This window comes from Silene latifolia, chromosome X (assembly GCF_048544455.1).
Source record: "Silene latifolia isolate original U9 population chromosome X, ASM4854445v1, whole genome shotgun sequence".
In the NCBI taxonomy this organism is placed as follows: Eukaryota; Viridiplantae; Streptophyta; class Magnoliopsida; order Caryophyllales; family Caryophyllaceae; genus Silene; species Silene latifolia.
In genome coordinates this window covers 253,620,655-253,638,861 of record NC_133537.1, presented here as the reverse complement: position 1 = coordinate 253,638,861, position 18,207 = coordinate 253,620,655, and the positions used below count along the sequence as shown (strand labels likewise).

Below are 18,207 nucleotides of genomic sequence, written 5' to 3'. Positions count from 1 at the left end.
CCACCCGGTTTAACGAGTGGTGTGAGAGGAGCGCCGCAATGTACTCACCTGCAGGAAGAGGGCACCGACCCTCAAGAAAAAGATTAACCACCCTAGCAATAGAAGTGATCAAATCATCGAGATAGCCACAAAGAGGCGCCACTCAAACAAATCCATAAGGTGCCGAGCACGAAAACCATCCCTCCCACAAGAAGTACCACGAGGGAAGCTCCGAATCATATCCAAGACCACCGCGGAAGAGGCAACCAGAGGATGATGATCCCCAGGCAGAGGAGGCAATGAAGGAGGCGGGGCGACAGGATGCTTCTCACGCAGGGCCACGAGAGTGGCATCGGAGTAGGGGGCGACCCCGAGGAAGAAAGCACTCGTGACAAAGAGCAGAAGATAATGGCCATCTCGATATCTTCCGCCGGCATTGGCGGAGGTTAAGGTCACTCAACTCGAGATCCTCATCCACGAAAAAGAAGAAGGACCCTCATCAAAGCACTCCTGAATAACCGCAAACCCCCCCCTGTGTGTCCCCAAGCAAGAATAGCCCCGGCAATACTCTCCTCCCGATGCCGACGCCGAATAGCAGACCGACACTCATGATTACTCCGAGGAGCAAAAGTCCCGAGCAAACAAAGAGGTAAAGCAAGCAAACGAACCCAGCGAGAGAGATCACTAGGGGCATCAAACACCGCATCCAAGGCCCCTTTCAAAGCCCGAGCAAACCCAAGACGGCACTTAGGAGGAATAGATTTCACGGCGAAGGCCCAAAGACAAAGAAACGATCCAACGAAGATATAGACCACCGAACGAGCTCCACACTATCATCGAAGAAACCGAAGTAGAAGGAGCCAAAGGTCTCGGAATACCATGAATATGGAAGGTGTAAATGCCATCAACACACTCCGGATGCTCCACAATATCACCCCGATTATGCCGACATCTAGCACCAAGAGTATCGGTCATAAAACACACCCCACACAACCAGAACCCCATCCGTCTCAAAGAACTCTCGGCATTGGAATAAACAAATAAACTATTAGAAAGAGTCCGCGCGTGAGGTCCAACGCCCCGTCATGACAATGTCGGTCCTGCAAATGTTTCTTCCAAGCCGCCTTAGTAAGGCCCTTACCGAAACCATCCCGACACCCATGAAGACCCGAAAAGGACAATGGTACCGTACAAGCTCGGGCATTAAAGGACAAACCCAACACCCTTCCTCGCGCAAGACGGTAAAGAACGAAATTTAGGGCGACCAACACACCAACCACCCAAAAATGGCTGACAAAAGCCCTAGAAGAACCGCACTTTCCGAGCCCCAACAACCAACACCCCTACACCCACACGCACCAAAGCCTAGGATGCAATGCGGTGATCACAACCGGGAACCACCAGACCACCGCCACAAAAACAAAAACAACGAGAAACAAAACCCGAAACCGAAACAAAGAGAAACAAAAAGGTAAAGAAAAAGGAAACACTCACTGTGCAGGGCGGCGCCGTCGAACCACCACAAAGAATGGCGGTGACTTGAGGCCTCGGAAAGCCAAAGGGTGGTGGCGCAGGACAAACAATGATCGCAGAAATGGCGACAATGCCGCCTAAGAAAACGAAAACGCTGCACCCGCAACTCAGAAAACCACCGTGAAACAACCACAACTCCTTCCCCTGACCGGCGACGTGAGGTCCAAATGGTCGACGTGGGGTGGATGGCGGCAGCCAACGGCGGAGGAGAGCACAACCGATGCCCTAGAGGAGAAAACCGAACACCTCCTGACGACACAAAAACCGCAATAACAACCCACCTGAACCCTAACGTGAACCCTAATGCCGACGTGAAGAAGGGCGGCGTGGGGGCGCGATCTGGTGGTGAAGAAACGCGGCAGTGAAGCAGACGGTTGACGGCAGCGAGATCACCTGATGATCGCCTCTCCTCTCTCTCCCACTAACCTAATTATTATTATTATTATTATTATTATTATTATTATTATTATTATTATTATTATTATTATTATTATTATTATTATTATTATTATTATATAATTATTAAATACGGAGTATTACACATATAATCTGAAATACACTTCTAATATCTAAGTTTAGCATCCATTTTTATCTGTCGTAAGTAACTTTTGCGGTTTTAGATAAGCATTGCAAAATTTCACCAACCCAAAAAGATTATGATTAAAAATGCCATTGTTCCCCGTCCCCTTCTTCACATCTCTTCACATGCCTTCTTTTTCTTTCTTTTCTATTTGTGTCAAAATAATGGTTTAACCATTGCAACTTAATTATAAAGGATTCCTCTACCCATATGTTACATAGCACAACTAACAGTACTATTGTAATTCCACACAAATAGTTAAAAATCAACAAAAGAAACTACTTTCTTACATGAACTTTATATGTAGGATTGTAGGTAAACCAACAATAGATACATGGTGATTTAAAAGCTGTGATTTCACAAATTCGATTAAAAACCAAACAAATAAGCTTTATTTGTTGGCAAACCACAAATTCGTAAGAAATGCAATAGGTACATCATCATTAGTAACTAATATCAAATTCATCTCAATAACTGTCAGAACAAAGAAAAATATACTTTACGGATGTTATGCGTATAATTGAAAGCAACTGAATATCAAATCAAATGCAATTTTTTTTTATCGAAATACAGTTAACATTTGAACGATAACTAACGTATAGTTGTGTGAAATTCATCTAAAAGAGTAAACAAAATTTAAATAATCCTTCAAATATGTAATCCAACCATCACCAATTTTTTTACGATTAAGCAAAAAATTAAAAAATAAAAATATTTTTCCCCAATAAAATTCATGTGATCAACATGTTCAAAAATATAGACATGTAATTAGAATTGAGTACGAAAATAGTCTAACCTGATCTATCGAGGTAGTGGGATGAATGAACGATTTGGAGAAGAAGAAAATATTTCTTACAGAGTGATTGTGAATTCAAGCCATCAATTAAGACGCAAGAGGCAGGAAGAAGATTAATGGGGTGTTAAGAATAATAGGGTTTACGGGAGTGTTTAGTTGAGTGGGAAACAAATTAATGTGGTAGTGACACGTGTATAGTAGAATCTTTAGTGATTCTTTTATTATATTTATATATAGATATAGATTGATGTATAGATATAGATTTCTCAATCCAATTCATTCACAATAACCAAAACAATACCAAAATGGTTACACATGCTCTAAAAATCAGAGTGTACCAACGAAATATTGACTCCATCTTTTTGGATTTTCCAAAGTTAGTGGATCGTTTTGAATTATAATTAGTCATCCCAAGTCCAACTGTGTATTACTTGCTTGAAAATGATCCAATTGACATGCTTTGTATCATCTTAGACAAGAACTCGGAAGATATACTAACTCCTCCAATTAATGATGATGTCGTGTCTCTAGCAACATTAACAAAAAATATTATATTAGCTAACTATAAACATTCAAAATTTAATTCCGTAGTACAAATTTTACTCATCTCGGTACATTTTCACCTAATTTTCCATTTACCACCCTTTACAAAAAAGAGGCTCACTAACTCAATTCCCTCTAATCTTAACAATTAAAAATTTCCCCAACAATTAAATCTCTTAAAACAAACAAAATTTCTTTAATTATATACACTAATTGAATGTAAAACAATTACTCATTTAAAGTACTAAATGCAAGTTATGAACAAATTTAAATGTTTTTCAAATCCATTTGTTTTAGGCCCTGTTCTTTTCGACTGAAAGGAGCTGAATTGAACTTAATGGAGCTGAGTCGAAGTGAACTTAATTGAATGGAACTTCGCTAAATTGAATAGAGTTGAAATAAGAGTTAATTTGTGAAGAGATTGATTGAATTGAACTGTATGAAACTAAATTGAACTGAACTGAATAGCGCTGAGGAGAAATGAAACGAGCTGAAATTAAGTCAGAAAGAACATGGCTTTACTAGGGTTAAGGTTAATTAGGGTTTGCAATTGTGGTTGGGAACGAAGCAGATGAGGCGTCGGTGAGCGAAAGGATGGAGGGCAACGCGACGACTACTGGTGGCTGGTACAATAGCTGATGTTAATAGGAGTATTTTGAGCATTGGTTGTGGGCACCTTTTCCACGACGGACAATCCAAATTAGCGGCATCGAACATGGAGGAAAGTGGTGTACTGGTGTTGTGTGTGCGAGTGGTTTGGTTTTCCAATGGATTCATATTTTGTCATTGTCGCATGGTATATAGAGATAGAGGTGCGTGCGCCGCAACGGAAGACGGACGGAAGGCAAGGGTGGTGGCCGTGGGTGGAGTTCAAGGGGAGGTATGCTATTTTTTTTTCTTTTTCTTCAATGCAGTAGAAAGAGGGAGAAAAATGACGAGGGTAAAAAAGTCAAACGTGTACTGTATTGAGAAAAATGTGTACTGCGAAAATCAACACCCAAAACATTCCATAAATATAGCTAACTAAATGTAGTTAACAAGTTAACTGCATATGCTCAATTACCTAACCCTAAACTAACCAATAGATGTTTACTTGAGTTTGTCACATGTCGCAATGTCATTGGTTGTGTATGAAAAAACCAATACACGTCGTGTATGTATAACATCTTCTAAAAATCCGTCTACTTAATCACGAGTTTAAACGGTAGAGTCATGAAACTATTGAAGTTAAAACCCAATTCAAATCTGGAAATAAAATCCCTAACCAAACAGCCTCTAAATGTTAAACTTAAGAGCCTTAAAATGGTACCTAAGAGCATCCGCAACAATGGGGCTCCCCATATTTTCTCTTTCCTTTTCTTATTCGTCCACCTAATTTTTCACTAACTTTTTCATTTACCCTCCCCATTTCATAACTACATCTCTACAACAATGGGGTTCCCCATTTCAACTCCACTTTATCACTTTACTTTTTCACGTTTGTCAACGCGTGTTTTACGCGGTAAATATCGTTAGCTACGTATTTGCAAAAATTATAAAAGTTCGATATTTTTAATGTACACGTAAAGATGAATCAAACAAGATTTCACATGAATATATTTGACCCGCTTTTTAATAGAACTTGGCCTACTTTTTCATATGGGAACCTCCCCTACAAATGGTGGAGCCTCTAATTAAGGGGAAGTGTGTGCAATAATAAGGCTCCCCATTTGAGGAGAGAGAGTACATATGGGGAGGCACCTCCCCACCTTTACGGATGCTCTAAAAACATATCCTTTGGAGCCTTACCTTCTAGTCAGCCAACTAAACAAATCATGTTCACATGTGTGTACAAGGGAGAATAGAATAGAAGGAACATCTGTAGTTGAATTAGCAAGACTGGTGGACACACCTAAGTCCCAACTTCCGCAAAGCCAAAAAACACGAAAAAACAAGAATAATAACAAAGAAAATCATCATCATCATCTTGACAGTAAAAAGAAAACGGAATTAATCTGGGAAAACAACTGAAATAACCATAACAATACAGTAAATACCCTTGGAAAAAATCCCCGGAATAAGTCAGCCCACTACTACAATGTCCTCCGATGATGACTCACCTTCACCAGACGCCGCAGCCACCGCCGATGTAAACCCTAATTTGTCTTCTCTCTCCATAACCCCCAATCATCAACACCAAACACCACCACAATCTGATGTTGTTGATGAAGCTACCGCATTGCGGGATCAAACTTCAATTGAGGAGACTGATCATGAATCGGTACCGAGTAGGGCGTTGAATTATCCTGCGAGTCCTACTAGTAGCGGATACGCTGCCGAGAGAGGTAGCAGTAGTAGTCCTGCTAGTACCGCTGGTGAGATTGAACAAGAAGACGGCGATGTTGATGATGATGATGATGATGATGATGATGATAATGATAATGATAATGGCATTGTTAATGGCGGTGTTGATTCGGGATCACACTCTTGGACACCTGGTAAAAGACATCAACATGAGGTATCAAACTATGTAGTACTACTACTATTCTATTCTATTCTATTGTATTGTTTACTCCAAATCTATACTAATTTTATTGTTAACAATCAGGATGATGCTTCGCTTTCGTGGAGGAAGAGGAAAAAACACTTTTTTGTTCTTAGTCATTCTGGCAAACCTATTTATTCCAGGTTTCCTACTTTTCGACTACTACTTCTTTTGAGTTTCGCAACTCAGGAGCTACTTTTAAGAATTTTATTGGTGTAGGTATGGGGATGAACATAAGCTGGCTGGCTTTTCCGCAACTTTGCAGGCTATCATTTCCTTTGTTGAAAATGGGTCAGCTTTACTAACTAACTAACTTCTCTATGTCTAAAATTGTATGTATAAACTTAATTAATCTGCTCTTTCTAACTCATATCATACCATTTCTTTTTCTTAGGGGTGATCGTGTTAAGTTGGTTCGCGCTGGAAACCACCAGGTTTCTCTCTTCTCATCTCCACTGCTTTTTTCTACTCTATGCTTCTTTTTATTCTTTCGGTTTCGTATAAAAAAAATGGAGGGAGGATTCATCTTCTACTTGTAAGAAAATAAACTGTAACTGGATTCTTCCCTCATCATGACTTACCTTGTCTACCACACCATTTTTCACCTGCTATGCAGTCTATATATCAAGTGGGAAAACACAAACTCACCACTGCTTTTGCATCTACTCACGGTTTTTCTTTCCGGATGTTTTGAGTTGTGGTTACTTGGTACTATTGCTATTTGCTACAATGTGTTACACCTGTTTAGGACACATGTATGATTTGACATTTCCTTGGTACGTAGTGTCATAGTGATGTGTGAATGTTTCCTTTGACAATTTGGTGGCATATCTAGAAGGATGGGGAGCTTACATAGTATTTAAGGAATTAAGGGCAAAGTGTTCTTGTCAGGAATTTAGGTCTTCTTTTCGGAAACATTGTATGGTTGAGGTGTAGCAATATGGTTGCTTCCCATTGTGCTAAAAATGATGTATCATAGTGCAAGGAATCATGTATTTGTTTCTGCACTTCTTTTATTATTAGGTTGTCACCTTTCTTTACGTGTCAAGGGTCAGCTACTTTATGTACTCACTTCATTACTCATCAACAAGAAGTTGAATTTCCAATAAAAGGCACTTGTCCAAATTCTTCTACCATGTATCATTTAATTGGACTTAATTGTTTTTTTATATGCTGCCAGAATAAATTAAAATCGTGATGCATGAGCTCAAATTTGTTATTGGAGTTTTTGTACCAAAATATCTATACTTTTTCACATAGAAACTTAGGCTGTACTTAGAGTCTTAAAGTTTGATATAAGCATATAGCCAAGCCAAGTGACGTTAATGACATTAACAGTTCTGATGGGTTTGGAAAGAAACCTTTTGTTCATAGCATGTTTCATTTACGGCCTTATTGAATCATGCCCAAGTCCTAACCTTATACAACTGTTCAGGTAGTTTTTCTTGTTAAGGGACCTATCTATTTGGTCTGTATTAGCTGTACAGAGGAGCCATATGATTCTTTGAGGGGGCAATTGGAGCTACTTTATGGTCAGGTAAGTTTCCTTTCCTCCTTTTACTAACCTCATATTGCTCATTCTATTTATCATGGATTTGGAGTCAGAGTTAAGCCTCGTCATTTTCTGGACAGATGATTCTTATTTTGACAAAGTCAGTGAATAGATGTTTTGAGAAGAATCCAAAGTTTGATATGACGCCTTTGCTTGGTGGAACAGATGCTGTTTTCTCATCTCTCATCCATTCTTTCAGTTGGTATGTTCTTCTCATCCTTGTTAGCTCCTAGGTATTTTCATCTTAATATTTTACTCATGCAACATAATTTATGTGTGATTCCTCTTTCAATTAGTCGTTAATTAGGCACACGATATATTATGGAAATTATGGAGCTTTCTGGTATGTGCCAGCTTGACTGATATTAAATGACGTACTTGAAATGGGTGTCAGCATTTTGGTGTTAATTAGCCATCAAACTTCTTTTAATTCTTTGTATTCATAGATCCGTTTCTTTTTATTTCTTTTTTTCCGGTAATACCTTTTGAAGTATGGATTATGACTGACTTCAAACGTGATGCTGGAAAGTAGAAATTCTTGATACTGAAAATGAATCACTAAAAAGCTTAAAACTAAGGGTTGACATCTTCTAGAATAGAGCCCCTGTTTGCAGTTGCTGACGTATACACGAAGTCTGGAGTTCATCGAATGAGCTTGTCCCCCAAAACAGATTATATTATTTTGTTGGCAAACAGTACTTTCAATTATTTTTATGAATTTTATGAACATTATTGGAGTCATACCGGAAAATTTATGGATCCAACCGACTAGTATGGGTGTTGGGCTTTTCTTTAAGACCAATTGAGTCTCATTTTTGTTGCAGTTTCTTGATTCTAAAGCTTTTTACAGTTTTTATTTTGTTTGTAAATTATTTATTTATTTATTTATTATACATGCAGAGGGTTTCCCTCCCCCTACATATCAACTTTTCACCACTAATTTGTTCCTTCTACTAATATAAGAAGAAAGAATCAATGTATAGTCCCCTCTATAGTCTATCTTTGAAATCCCTTATTTTGTGCGCTTCATTATCTAGGAACCCTGCTACTTTTCTTCATGCCTACACTTGCCTACCTCTAGCTTATCCTACACGGCAAGCTGCAGGTGCTATCTTGCAAGATGTTGCTGATTCAGGGGTCTTATTTGCAATATTTATGTGCAAACACAAGGTTTTCCGTATTCCTTGACTACTAGCTCTTTTAACATAGATTTCACCACCATAGAACTAACTATTTGAGGCTGCAGGTCGTTAGCCTCGTTGGAGCACAGAAGGCATCTCTTCATCCAGAGGATATGCTGCTTTTGTCGAACTTTGTGATGTCATCCGAATCATTTAAGTAAGCACCTCTCAGATGTGATACATTATCATTTGAATGTGCATGTTGCTTATATTTAATTGGAAGAATTAAATTAGCTATATCTTAAAGTAGAAATGGAGGGTGAGGAAGAAGAGGGAAGGAGAGAGGGTGAGGGGGAACCAACAGCTTACTTTTTTCCAACCAAATGACTTGTGGAAAATCTGAATTATTAATAGGGTAGGAAAGAACCATGCTTCAAATCATTTCCTCCCCTTATCCCAAGTTTTAACCCATATCTGAAATAATGAAAGGTGGTTCCCCCCCTCTCTTCTGTTCTTTTATTCCGTCTATACAGGCACGCTAGTGTCGTATTTGGTTCAGAGTTTTCAAGAAACAAAATATCTAGGATTCTAGGTTACCAGGTTCGCTTAGTTACCTACAAAGTCGTGAATTGATTTGCACGAGTTACGAATCCTAATTACGTTGAGTTATGGTGTTTGTTTATGTTTTTAGCCTATGTTACTTCGACTCTTCACTTTTCGAATCGTACCTGTGTCGACACGACATGGATATGTGTGTGGATTACGTACTCCAACACTTCTCCCAATTACCCAGGTTCGCACCACAAAAGTAGAGGAAGAGAGTTTTATAAGGCACTTAATAGTATATTTAATGATTTTAAGTCTTGTTCGTCAAACTTCTTTCAGTTATGCTCGGAGATATTGGAATATTTCAGATTTGGAAGTGTCTTTTCATTATAGACGTGTCCCCGCACCGGTATCCTCGTTTTTAGGACAGGGTCCTCGTGTCTTAAAATTGTAGTCATGCCGAACTCGATACTTGGATATGTACTCGTGTCCGACACTTGTAGCCAAGTCAGAGTAACATAGCTTTTACCAAATTATGCTCCATTTTGAGGGAATCGCATACGCCCTCTGTTTCTTTGAAATTTCCCCATTTTCTAGTTTTGAACTATGCTTAGAATTGCCCATTTCTCTTTTGAGTATGGTTATGTCATGTACTCATGTGGGTAAAATGTCAAAATTGTGCCACTCACTCACATTCCATAATACTTGGCCAAGACTATATGGTTAGAGGAGGAGCTCTAATAGTTTTTGATTCATACCACAATGGCTGGAATATGCTCACCACTGACTTAAGTCTGAACTGATGCTGGAGATCCCTTATGTAAAAATGCTGGAGTTTTGTTATAGCATAGATTAATCTATTTGACATAGTCTAAATTCAAAGGACTTGTCATGCACTCATGCTTACTCCTCACCTTTTCACGGCTGATGGTAATCTGAAGTTTAGTATTTTTTTGTCCATTGATTTAGCCTGTTGCCTTCACAAAAATGGACATCCTGAACAGTGAGACATGTCTAAGGCTGCTTTCGTTACATGTTGAATAAGAGATTTTCATTTGTTATTTTTAACCTTCTAAGTGTTTACATTTTCTGACTGTGCAGGACATCAGAGTCTTTCTCTCCAATTTGCCTGCCAAGATATAATCCCATGGCCTTTCTATATGCATATGTCCATTATTTGGATGTGAGTAGCTTACTTGTTTAAGTGAAGGCTTGATTGTTTGCTTACATTCACAATGTGTTCTGTGTTTATGATAAAAAAAAATTGAGGTTTGCATATCCCATGGTCTGGATAGTTTTAATTAATATGTTCTTTTGTTTCCAAAAAAGTTGACTCTTGGATGAAATACCACATAACATAATGATTGATAGAATCATGTCATGTTTTTGCCCATTAAATTAGCTTAATTTTCTAGTATCCTGTTCTGACGTGTAGTCAGTTGCCTGTTTGATTGTTTTTGTATCTTGGTCTCTTGGATATTGTTTACTCAGGCAAAATACTAGACACAGTTCAGCAACAACTAGAACATTACCCCAATATGGCTCCCGCAAATTGCGGGGTAAGGGTTTGGATGTACGCAACCTTACCCTTGTGTAAGCTACACGAAGACGTTAAAATAATTCAACTTTCAAATTTGAATTCTCTCATTAGCACGTAGTAACGTTTTTGACAGGTGATTTTCTTCTACGTTGACAGTAATTCTATCGCACTGGCTTGTGGCAGGTCAATACATACTTGATGTTGCTTACCACCAGTTCTGACGCCTTTTATCATCTTAAAGAATGCAGGTATGTCTGCTGTAAATCTTAAATGTAGTTGTGATTGTGATGTCCACAAATTTCAAGTACATGCAGATAGAATCGTTATATGGGACATAACATTTGTGCTAATTTTCAGTTTTATTGCTATTGCTATGCCTCATAGGGGGTGCGTGTCGATTTATGCTTTTTGACCGAGGCCTTCTCTCTAATTTTATGTACAATCCATATTTTTCCGGTCTCTAGGAAACAACCTCTCTCCTAAATAGGCGTGCGGGCGCTCATTTGACCCCCTACATCTTATATTAGTGGGATCCTACATCTTAGATTAGTGGGATTATATATTTATATGTAGGGTGTTGTTGAACTTGTTGCTCTATATTGGTGAGGGCAGGAGCAGTAGAAAACAAAATATGACTAGCTTAACTAGGATTTATCTGTCACTCGGACTCGCAGACACGCGTTGAATGCAACATGGTGTTGAGTATGTCACTTGGTTCTCAAATTAAGCAACAAACAGATGTATGGTAAAAACACAAGCATATTGACCCATTAATATATCCATGGAAATGAAGCATTTTGTAAAATACTCCGTCCATATCTTCATGATCTACCCTTATCAAAATGGTATAATTCCTTAGGAAAAGTAATATAATACTCATAAGTGGGGCACAACTGCAGAAGCGGGTCAACTTAAAATTAATCAAGTTACTTAATCTCCTGGCCCAAAAGTCAAAGTCACCTGCCATATCTAAACATCACCATCAAACCAAATTTTCCGATGAATCCTAAAATCAAGTTAATTATGAAATTTCTATCATTTTTCCTTTAGTTCTTTCATTAAGCCCTTGTGTATGTCACATTATCCCTAGCGTTTCCTCTTTTATATGTTAGCCTTTGATAAAGTTTTCAAAAAAGAGATGGTAATAGTAGAAGAATTAACCAATGCAGATTATTGAAAAGTGAAAGAAGATTTCAAGCAATGAAGCATTCAGTAAAGTGTCGCTGTTTGCAAACCAATCACTTGCAAGCACCAGAAAAAAATGAAAAAAAAAATCCCTTTGTGAGAATTCGCATACCTATCACACGCAATGACGTCTACATCATGGAACCGTTGGACTAACAATTATAAGGGGCATTAATAAGAAACCTTCTGCATTTTTACCATTGTTTATACTTGGATGCCTTGTAACTAGAAACCCAGTTTACCCGCTCACCCCTCACATGGACTTAGACAGCCCTCGCAGGTGCGAGTTTTATGTTCTTTATTCAAAAACCATAAATATTGATTTTAGAAAGTCAGTGGTACCACTTATTATTGATTATGTATTCTTAAGTTTCTGATGAAAGAAATTAATTGATTCACAGGATTAATATTGAAGCTGTTTTTCTAAAATCGAATGTACTTAGCGAAGTTCAAAGGTCTATGCTAGATGGTGGTTTGCATGTTGAGGATTTACCTGTGGATCTATCTTCTCGTGCTGGTTCTGCTTCTCCTCATTTAGGTCAACATTCTCCGGTGAGAATCAGGGAAGCATGTGCTGGAATTGGTGGTCCTTGTGGTCTCTGGCATTTCGTTTATCGCAGTATTTATTTGGATCAGTATGTATCTTCTGAGTTCTCATCTCCAATCAATACGCCACCTCAGCAGAAAAGGTCAGATCCATAACTTTGTGAGATAAAATGCGTTTTCTCCTCTGAATTTCTTGCATGACTAGTTTAACAAATATCACTGTGATGCAGATTGTATAGGGCATACCAGAAAATCTATTCTTCAATGCATGATAAGGGGTTTGGGCCTCATAGGACACAATTTAGAAGAGATGAAAATTATGGTGATTAATCTTTGGATCTGTTGATATCAGCATATCTTGATACACATCTTTGCTATTTTTTGTGCTTATAATTTGTCATTCATTGCAGTCTTACTTTGCTGGGTCACTCAAGATTTTGAACTATATGCGGCATTTGACCCGCTTGCCGACAAGGTATAGTTTCTATTTAGTACAGTGCTGCCTATGCATTTATAATTATGTTTCAAGTTTGTAAGCAGATTGACGAGTTAACTTGGTTATCTTTTGCTTGATGCTGGATTTGGATGGACCAACTGATTAATTCATACATGTCTACTTGGTGGTTTATTGGAACCACTGTGTTCTGAAGTTCTGTTTATGCCTCACGCTGTCATGCATATCTTCTATGAGATTATGCTGCTACTGCTGCCAATTAACCGGGTGGTTTATGGTTCTGAAGTTTGACAGCATAAACACGGATCTCTGACAGATTAATTACAAGTTTTTGTTAAAAGACTTGGATTGAGAGCAATGCCCAGATCTTTTTGCTTGAGATTCAGCCTGTTCCTCGTATCTTTAAATGTTTTTCTTTTTTGCTTAAAATTCAGCCTGTTCCTTATATGGTTTAACACGTCGTTGCCTTTCCTGCTTTTGTATTATATTCCTCCAATTCTTTTCCTTATTATACTCATTTGACTAGAGGTCAAATATAAGTTGCAGTTACCCAAACCATTATTTCACCTCGACTAAAAAGAATTTACATGTAAAGACACCCACGATACAGAGAGGAGCTTATTATTTTGTCATGGACCAAAAAGTAAATTGGGACCCTAATCAATCTCTTGCCATTGGGTCAATGGGAAGGAGGGAGTATGTTACGGAGTACATAACTAGGGATTGTGTGAATATTACGTACACGGGGTTAAGGTCATCTAGAAATAGTTTCTCTATGTTGCTAACACGGGGTTAAGGTTGCATACATTTGAACCCCCTTATCTCGCAGTATACAGGAGCTTTTTAAGGCACTAGAATTTTGCCGGTTAATTTGGTTTGGCAGAAAGGGAAATTGGCCGGTAATTATTGGATGGACAAAAAGGGAAATAGGGACAATTTACATTGGATGAAGGGAGAGAGAGTAAGAAAGAATAGAAAGCGTGAATTTTTCGATATTCTTGATTTACTAATCCTTGATAACATGGTTTTGCAGGCCTTGGCAATTAAGACTTGCAATCGCGTGTGCCAGTGGGTAAAAGATGTGGAGAACGAGATTTTCTTGTTGGGTGGAAGTCCTTTCTCTTGGTAAATTATTCCCATCACCAAAATTTTTGGCCTAAATCCTCCCCCATCTTTTGTTTTTTCTTCCTCTACTTTTTTTTCCTCATCCCGCTTGAGTCTTGCCTATTGAAAGGCCAAGGATAATAAAGTACCACACTGTTATTATTTCCCTCGTATCCCCCCTCTCCTCACACATGTAGTTTCTGGTTCGATTTAGTTTCCAGTATGTAGATCGTTAATGTGCATTGAAGATGATATGCTGTAACTTGTTCTGCACAGTGGTGTAGCAATTGCTTTGTAGTTTCTTAAGAATCAATGACGTGGGACATATATTTGAAGTATGTTTTGTATTGATTGTTGAGATTCCTTCGAACTTGAGTGTTGAGATCAAGGTCATAATCTGGATGATTTTATGTTCACCTCTCAAAATCCGTGTCCGAGTTAATCATTCAAAAATTTGAATAATTTGTGACCAAGGTTATTTTTTTCGGCGACTTGAATTGGTGGGATTGTAGTTTCTTCTGGTTGTGCTCTCGCATTTGCAATTTTTTTTATTTTTGACAGGAGGGCTAAGGTCATCACCTAGCTAAAAACGCTAGACAATGAGCAGTCCGATTTAGAACTCTGGGACATTGACTTATGGAACAACAATGAAAAGAAACAAGAACATGAAAGATAGAACGACAAAGAGTCTTGAGCTCTTGTTGCACATCCGTACAGTCAGCAAGAAGAAGAACCAGCTTTAGACAGTCAGATTGAGCGTTGATGTGCCAGAAACCCTGACCGGCTGCATCCCTGAGAGCATGAAAGAGAGCCGTACCTTCAGCTTGTAAAGCAGAGCTTGCCCAAAAACGAGATTGCCCTGTATGAAAGACAACTCCATTCGAATCCTGAAAAATCCACCCAGCAGAGGCCCTAAAGTCCGTGTGCCAAGAAGCATCACACATAAGACGAATGTTATTGGAGCAAAGACAGTCGTTAATGATAAAGAAAGGCAGATGATTCTTAATTGACTCCATCACAGAAGATTTCCCCGAATTAGAAACGGCAGAGGAAGAGAGACGAAGCTTAGCCACTGAAAAATTATTGATAGCATCCGTCGTTAGAATCCTGATATGTGAAGATAACCCCATCACCGAATCACGGCGAAAAACCAAATCATTTCGTAAACACCATATTCTCCATAAGGTACTTATAAAGAGAATGCAGGATTTTAAGGAATCATCCTTATGAAGAAAACTGATCCAATTTATCTCCCATGATTGAATAGAAATATTGTTGCCATTAGAACTGCGAATGCCTAACGGTGAACCCGCCCACATGTGCGATGAGATCAAACAGTCACGAAATAGATGATCTAAAGATTCCAAATGGGTATCAAAAGAGGCACAAAGTTTGCACTGATAACTCCATGGAAGATTTCTTTTAGTGGCTTCAATACCAATAGGAAGAGAGTTGGACAATAGTTTCCAAAGGAAAGTTTTCCACTTGCCCTGAATAGGGAGAGTCCATAATCGTTTTTTACAAAACGATTTTGAAGAAGCATCCATTCGATTGAAATCCGTATCAGTAGCCTTGTTAGTCCATAAAAGCGAGAAGGCCATCGCATATCCACTTTTAACCGAGTACTGACCGTTTTTACTTAGCGTACAATAAAGACTGTCATCAAAATCCTCAGCAGCAAGAGGAAGAGCAAGAATGTAAGGGGTCAGAATATTGCCACAAATAGAAGAAACTGCATTAACATTGGCAGTTTGCAATTGGCATACAGTAAGAGATGGCTTTGCATTAATTTCCTGATCAGAAAGACCGAGTAATTGACCCAAAGACAATCCATAAATCCATTTATCCTTCCAAACGTCAAGAAGAGATGGAAAACCGACTTGCCAAGCCAAATATTTCCGTAATAATTGAATACTCCAGCGAATTCCACGTTCTCCCCAAGATCGAGTCCCAGTTGTGGCAAAGGATGAGTGGAAAATTGTGTCAGGATATATTTTAAATTTCGGCCCAAGAACTTTACTAATGAGGCTAGTAGGAGCGACCAAAATTTTCCATCCAATTTTGGCTAAAAGGCTTTGATTAAGACAACCAATATTACGAATGCCAAGGCCACCATCAGATTTCGAAGCACTAATAACAAAATTACTACACCAGTGAAGACTTTTCCTCATAATAGTACCCCCCACCAAAACTGTGAGAGAAGAGAATTAATCTTCGAACTCACATTTACCGGCATTTTAAATACCGATAGAGAGAAAAGAGAAAGCGAAGAGAGAACTGAATTAATAAGAGTCAATCGTCCAGCCGATGATAAGTAATTATTATTCCAGCTTTGAATTCTTGTTCTAACTTTATCAATGACCATAGCAAAAATCTCCTTCTTTGAAGACCCAAAATCAGTAGGTAACCCCAAATACTTGCCCATGCCTTTGTGTCCCGGTGTTTTTAAGATTTTCAAACAATCCCTATAATTCTTAAGAGTGCAATTAGGACTCGTAGTTATAGTAGTCTTGGCCTCATTTATGCGTTGGCCAGACGCATCCCCATATTGAGTTAATAGTGTCATTAAGGCTTCACATTCCGAGGCTCGAGCATCCATAAAGAAAATTGAATCGTCAGCAAAAAGCAAGTGTGAAATAGGGGGAGCTTCACGCGAAATTCGAATACCCTTAATTTGTTTTTTATCTTGTGCAGTACTAAGTAATTGAGATAACACTTCAGTACATAATGCAAAGAGATACGAAGAAAGAGGATCCCCCTGACGAATACCAGCCTTTGGTCTAAAACTCTTCCCTGACGAACCGTTGATCAAAACTTCATAAGAGACCGTAGTGACACAATTCATAATAAGATCAACAAATTTAGACGGAAACTTCATGGAAAGAAGAATACATTTAATAAAATTCCAATCCAGCCGATCGTAAGCCTTGCTCATATCTACTTTAACAACGATAAGACCCCTTTTTCCAACACGCTTATTGGAGATATGATGCAAGAGTTCGTGTGATAATAAAATATTATCAGCAATGTGTCGACCAAGAACAAACCCATTTTGATAATCCCCCACGAGAAGAGACATTACCCTTTTTAATCTGTTAGAAATGCACTTTGTAACGATTTTCATAATTACGTTACAAAGACTGATTGGTCGAAAATTATCAACTGTTTCCGGACTAGCAACCTTAGGGATAAGGGCAATAGCAGTACGATTGAATTCAGTTGAAATATTCCCGTATTAAGCATAAAAAGAACAGCATCCCCAACTTCAGTTTTAATATGAAACCAGAATTTCTGATAAAAGAGAGCAGGAATTCCATCTGGTCCAGGTGATTTAGTTGGTCCAAGTTGAAAAACGACCGTTCTCACTTCCTTACGTGTGAAAGTAGAAGAGAAAAAGTCTTGCTGATCATTAGTTAACAAAAATTTTATATTCCCAAACAAGTGATTATGAGTCACCTGATACTGTTGAAAAGTACCATAAGAAGTATTAACTCCATATATATGTTTGAAATGATCATCAAAGATACCTGCTAATTCTTGCTTGTCGAAGGTCCAAGAATTGTCGAAGGTGCATTTGCAAATTATGCACGGGCACTTTCGAAATATGCTGCGCAATGCCAAGTGCTTCCAAAAATTTCTGAGCATACCAAAATTAACTTGTATGGGGTAATTGTATATTCTTTTTTTTTTTTTTTTTTTTTTTTGACAGCAACAAATAGCATAGCTTACAAAAGAGCTTCCTGAGCAAGATTATGAGCTATCTTATTCACTCCCCTAGGACAGAAACTAAGAGAGCAACAATGAAAATTAGACGCAATAGACTTAATATAATAGATAGATAATGTAATTAATAGATGAAATTGCCTTCTCCGCTCCAGCAACCTGCATAACCAAGTTAAGACAATTCGTAACAAGTCTAACATGAAGGTACCCTTCGTGCAAGACCCATTTGAGCGCCATGATAGCTGCATGTCTTTCGGCATGTAGGGCAGAAAAAGGCAAACGAGCGAGCGTGAGCAGTATTCCTTAAGGTGTCATTATCATCCAACAAGCACCACCCCATGCCAGAGCTTCTATCAGCCCTCCAAGCAGCATCACACTTCACAGTGCAAACATTACCGCACCCAAGACCACCAACAATCCAAAAGGGGAAGGAGTTTCTAAGCCTCTTAGCTAAACTAAAATCAGGAGAGGAGTCCAACAA

General features: G+C 38.5%; 1 protein-coding gene across 1 annotated transcript; it reads left to right on the top strand.

Annotated features, from left to right (window-relative positions):
* The first annotated feature begins 5,228 nt into the window (after positions 1 to 5,228).
* LOC141623911 (vacuolar fusion protein MON1 homolog) lies at positions 5,229 to 14,373 on the top strand. The gene is made up of 14 exons (XM_074440061.1): positions 5,229 to 5,928; positions 6,019 to 6,098; positions 6,175 to 6,246; positions 6,350 to 6,389; positions 7,391 to 7,492; positions 7,588 to 7,709; positions 8,545 to 8,677; positions 8,754 to 8,845; positions 10,276 to 10,357; positions 10,898 to 10,962; positions 12,301 to 12,588; positions 12,676 to 12,767; positions 12,856 to 12,920; positions 13,933 to 14,373. The coding sequence occupies exons 1-14, from the start codon at positions 5,509 to 5,511 to the stop codon at positions 14,026 to 14,028; spliced, it is 1,749 nt and encodes a 582-aa protein (XP_074296162.1). The 5' UTR covers positions 5,229 to 5,508; the 3' UTR covers positions 14,029 to 14,373.
* Positions 14,374 to 18,207: the final 3,834 nt, after the last annotated feature.